The sequence below is a fragment of the Chiloscyllium plagiosum genome, chromosome 18, assembly GCF_004010195.1.
Source record: "Chiloscyllium plagiosum isolate BGI_BamShark_2017 chromosome 18, ASM401019v2, whole genome shotgun sequence".
In the NCBI taxonomy this organism is placed as follows: Eukaryota; Metazoa; Chordata; class Chondrichthyes; order Orectolobiformes; family Hemiscylliidae; genus Chiloscyllium; species Chiloscyllium plagiosum.
In genome coordinates this window covers 65,224,245-65,229,025 of record NC_057727.1, presented here as the reverse complement: position 1 = coordinate 65,229,025, position 4,781 = coordinate 65,224,245, and the positions used below count along the sequence as shown (strand labels likewise).

The 4,781-nt window shown below is 40.3% G+C and overlaps 1 protein-coding gene across 1 annotated transcript in view; it reads left to right on the top strand.

Moving 5' to 3' along the window:
* dnah1 (dynein, axonemal, heavy chain 1) overlaps positions 1-4,781 on the top strand; it is a 420,700-nt gene that overhangs the window by 217,585 nt on the left and 198,334 nt on the right. The window contains exons 37-38 of the mRNA XM_043708503.1: positions 1,860-2,014; positions 2,965-3,142. Of these exons, the coding sequence (XP_043564438.1) occupies positions 1,860-2,014; positions 2,965-3,142 (333 nt within the window). The remainder of the gene's footprint in view (positions 1-1,859; positions 2,015-2,964; positions 3,143-4,781) is intronic.

Below are 4,781 nucleotides of genomic sequence, written 5' to 3'. Positions count from 1 at the left end.
CTCCAGCTTCCTCATTTCCCCTCCCCCCACCTTATCTCAGTCCCAACCCTCGGACTCAGCACCGTCTTCTTGACCTGCAATCTTGTTCCCGACCTCTCCGCCCCCACCCCCTCTCCGGCCTATCACCCTCACCTTAACCTCCTTCCACATATTGCATTCCCAATGCCCCTCCCCCAAGTCCCTCCTCCCTACCTTTTATCTTAGCCTGCTTGGCACACCTTTCTCATTCCTGAAGAAGGGCTTATGTCCGAAACGTCGATTCTCCTGCTCCTTGGATGCTGCCTGACCTGCTGTGCTTTTCCAGCAACACATTTTTCAGCTCTGATCTCCAGCATCTGCAGTCCTCACTTTCTCCTAGTATACAAGGCAGTAGTTAGACCACAGGGGGAATAGTGTTTTATCAAAGGAAATTTATACTGATATTTGTAGGCAGTCCAGAGTAGGTTGACTAAGTTGATCTCAGGTAAAGAAGGATTGTCTTTTGAGTAAAGAGGTTGAGTCTGTTGGTCTAAACTCATTGGAGTTTAGAAGAATGAGAGGCGACCTACTGAATCATGCAAGTTTCTTAGGGGACTTGACAGTATAGCTGCAAAGACATTGTCCTACCTTGTGAGAAAGTTTCGGATCAGAAGACATAATCTGTTTGCCCTCTAGGGACAGAGATAGATAGAATCATAGCATGCCTACTGTGTGGAAACAGGCCCTTTGACCCAACAGTCCACACTGACCCTCTGAAGAGTACCCACCCAGACCCTATTATCTTATATTTACCCCGACTAATGCACCTAACCTTCGCATCCCTGAACACAATGGGCAATTTAGCATGGCCAGTTCACCTAACCGGCATATCTTTGGTTTATGGGAGGAAACCCTCGCAGAGGGGTGTAAACCCTCGAGAATGTGCAAACTCCACACAGACAGTCACCCGAGGCAGGAATCAAACCCGGGTCCCTGGCACTGTGAGCCACCATGCCAGGAAAGAATTTCTTCTTTCAGAGGGTTGTGAATCTGTGGAATTCTTTATCACAAGAAGATTGTCAATTCTGTATCGTTAAGTATATTCAAGGCTGAGATTGATTAAAAATCAAGGGTTACTGGAAAAAGGCAGTAAAATGGAGGTTATATAAAGGTTATCCAATCAGCTATGATTTCATTGAAAGGCAGAACAGATGAGCTGAATGGTATACGCATGATCCCAAGCCTTTAACTCTCTATTCACCTGTTCATCTCTGTTCATTTATGTTTATCTGTTCTCTCCTCTATTTGTTTCTCTTCATTGATGTTTATTCTCTTGTCACCACTCCTCCAGCTTATCTGATTTCCTTGAATCAGATGTTTCCATACTGATGCTCGACTGATGCTTATCTGGTGGGAATGCTTTCTGTTTCATCCTGGCACTAGCTGAATCATTTTGCAATCTGTTGACACAAACACAAGAGAATGAATTTCAGCATAATATGCAGAGTGAATGTTTGGATACATATGAGTAATGCCAAAATGGTGCCACTGCTGATAATTTACAGATGTGTTTGTCTTTATTCAGCATTTAAACGCTAATTAAAAATTAACACTTACCATGTTGAGTGTAGAGTAACTTGATTATCTCACAGCTAAATGTATTTATAAATAATTGGACATAATAGTTCTATATAATTTACAATGACAAACCAACCACAATTGGAAGTGGCAAACAAATAAAAATGTGAATACCTGACTTTTGTTAGAGCATGATGCTATAATTTAAATCTGCTGACAAGCAGTCAGCTAACATAAATTGGCATTTATTTTACAGACGAAAGAAATAAACTTCCTCTATAATATTCAAATCCCGCTTTTATTTTTGTTACTTCTTTACCTAGTGTTATGAAGTTCTAGCAGCAGCAATGTCAGCCTTAAGAGGGCAGATGTCTAGCAGTGGAGAAAATTATGAAAAAGTCTCTGTGTTTGTCCTCAACCCTAAATCCATCACCATGGGTCAACTATATGGGGAATTCGATCTTTTAACTCATGAATGGTAAGTATGGTTGGTTCATATTAAACCATTACCACAGCGAAATTGTAGCATAGTCTCTACATAATGCAATAACACTGCAAAATTACAATTTTACTGCAGAATGCAATGTTACTAGTAATGAAAATCATAGAAACTGATCAAGAATCAGTTTAAAGCGTAAAGTGTAAATTCTATTAAGCTACTTGAATTCAGGAATTTAAAGCAATATGCTGTACTAAAAAAGGAAGCCTTGTGTTTTTATAGGGCTTTCATGCTATCAGGTTGATATTGACCAAGAAATTTAGAACAAAGAAATTGGGTTTCAGGTTAGGGACCAATCATTTAGGATTGAGTTGAAAAGGAATTTTTCATTCAACGAGTTGTGATTCCATAAGGTTGTGGATGATTTGTCATTGAATATATTTAAGACTGTGGTACACAGCCTTTGTTCTCTCAGTAAATTAAGGGATATGAGTGAGAAAGTGGAATTAAGTCCAAGATCAGCTATCGTCATACTGACTTGCTGGGCCATATATGTTTTACATTTTTATGATGCTCCAAAGCAATTTAAATCTAATTAAGTACTTTTGTGAAGTGTAATCATTTTTTACAATGTGCACAATTTGCATATTGTCAGTATCCCACAAACAGCAATTCACGGGTGGCCAGATAATCCGTTTTACTGAAGATAATTAAAGGCAATATTGGCCAAGAAACCAGAGAATTCCTTTTTCTTTTTTTCCCAATATGCTATGGGATCCTTTACATGAACCCCTGAGTAGATGGGGCTTAGTTTAATAACTTAAATGAAAGATAGATCTTTCATAATGCAGCAGGCACAGTTCATGGAGACAAGTTTTTAAATGTGAAAATAAATGTTTATCAAGAAATAAGCATTATTGAGTGTGAATTGTACCATGCTTTAGCAAGAGGCCAATTTCTACACAAACTGCTCTTTGCCTCTATAATAGGACAGATGGCATTCTATCATCTTTAATACGGGGTGGATCTGCAGCCACTGACCGTGTAAAAAAATGGTACATGTTTGATGGGCCTGTTGATGCAGTGTGGATTGAAAACATGAATACTGTCCTGGATGATAACAAGAAACTATGCCTCAGCTCTGGAGAAATCATCAAACTCACTGAGGTAGGAAAAAAGAAGTAATGAAACCAAAAAACTTTGTGGGTTAATTCCATAATTTGGAAATTGGTCATTGGCTCACTTACAGCTAGGCTCCAACATTCGCTAGGATTTGCATTGGGGCAGACTGATCTGATATTGTGTGGTAAATGCAGAAGGAACTTCCATCCCTCTGCTTATGACATTTTAATTCTTTTTTTGTGCTGAGGACCTACAGAGTGTAAGAGACCAATTATTTGAAGAGGAATTTCTTCAATCAGAGTTGGGACATTCTGTACTCCATGAAGTTGTGGATGCTTTGTTACAGCTCAATCTAAACTTCAGGATTTAAAGGGCAATTCAAAAGTGGAATTTAGAAATAATTGAAGGTGGATGGCTGAAGATGGAGAAGTTTCATAATGAATTTAGGTTTCTCTTCACTCCATAGATTGCTGTAATCAGTGGAGTGAGATTCTGTTCTCCAGCAAAGGGAAGGTGAGATCTGCAAATGCCACAAAAGTTGCTTGTATAATAACTCCACACAGGCCAGTATCCCATTATCAAGTAACCCTTTATTTACATGTGGAGTGTCCTTGACTCTAATACTACCCTTTTGGAGACAGCTCTCAGAGTGCCAGAATCTCTTACACTCCTTTTTTTAATCTGTCAGACAGAACTCCCTAATTAGACCAGATTAACATATTCTATGAGGTCCAATTGGCTGACCTCCTTGCAATCACTACAGCTTGGCTGGAGGTGGGTGAGGAAATCAACAGCAACATTTCAAGGCTTTGTATGGGAATCACTTTAACAAGAAACTTTTTTTCTTCCTTTATTGAAAACAGGATCCATTCAAGGGAATTGATGGCCCACTTTCTTCCCCTCTCATAGAGTCATAGAGATGTACAGCATGGAAAAGACCCTTCAGTCCAACCTGTCCATGCCGACCAGATATCCCAACCCAATCTAGTCCCACCTGCCAGCACCCAGCCCATATCCCTCCAAACCCTTCCTATTCATATACCCATCTAAATGCCTCTTAAATGTTGCAATTGTACCGGCCTCCACCACTTCCTCTGGCAGCTCATTCCATACTCGTACCACCCTCTGTGTGAAAACGTTGCCCCTTAGTCTTCTTTTATATATTTTCCCTCTCACCCTAAACCTATGCCCTCTAGTTCTGGCCTCCCCGACTCAGGGAAAAGACTTTGTCTATTTACCCTAACCATGCTCTTCATAATTTTGTAAACCTCTATAAGTTCACCTCTCAGCGTCCGACGCTCCAGGGAAAATAGCCCCAGTCTGTTCAGCCTCTCCCCATAGCTCAAATCCTCCAACCCTGGCAACATCCTTGTTAATCTTTTCTGAACCTTTTCAAGTTTCACAACATCTTTCCGATAGGAAGGAGACCAGAATTGCACGCAATATTCCAACAGTGGCCTAACCAATGTCCTGTATAGCCGCAACATGACCTCCCAACTCCTGTACTCAATACTCTGACCAATAAAAGAAAACACACCTAACACCTTCTTCACTATTCTACTCCAAGGTCTCTTTGTTCAGCAACACTCCCTAGGACCTTACCAGTAGGTGTATGAGTCCTGCTAAGATTTGCTTTCCCAAAATGCAGAACCTCGCATTTATCTGAATTAAACTCCATCTGCCA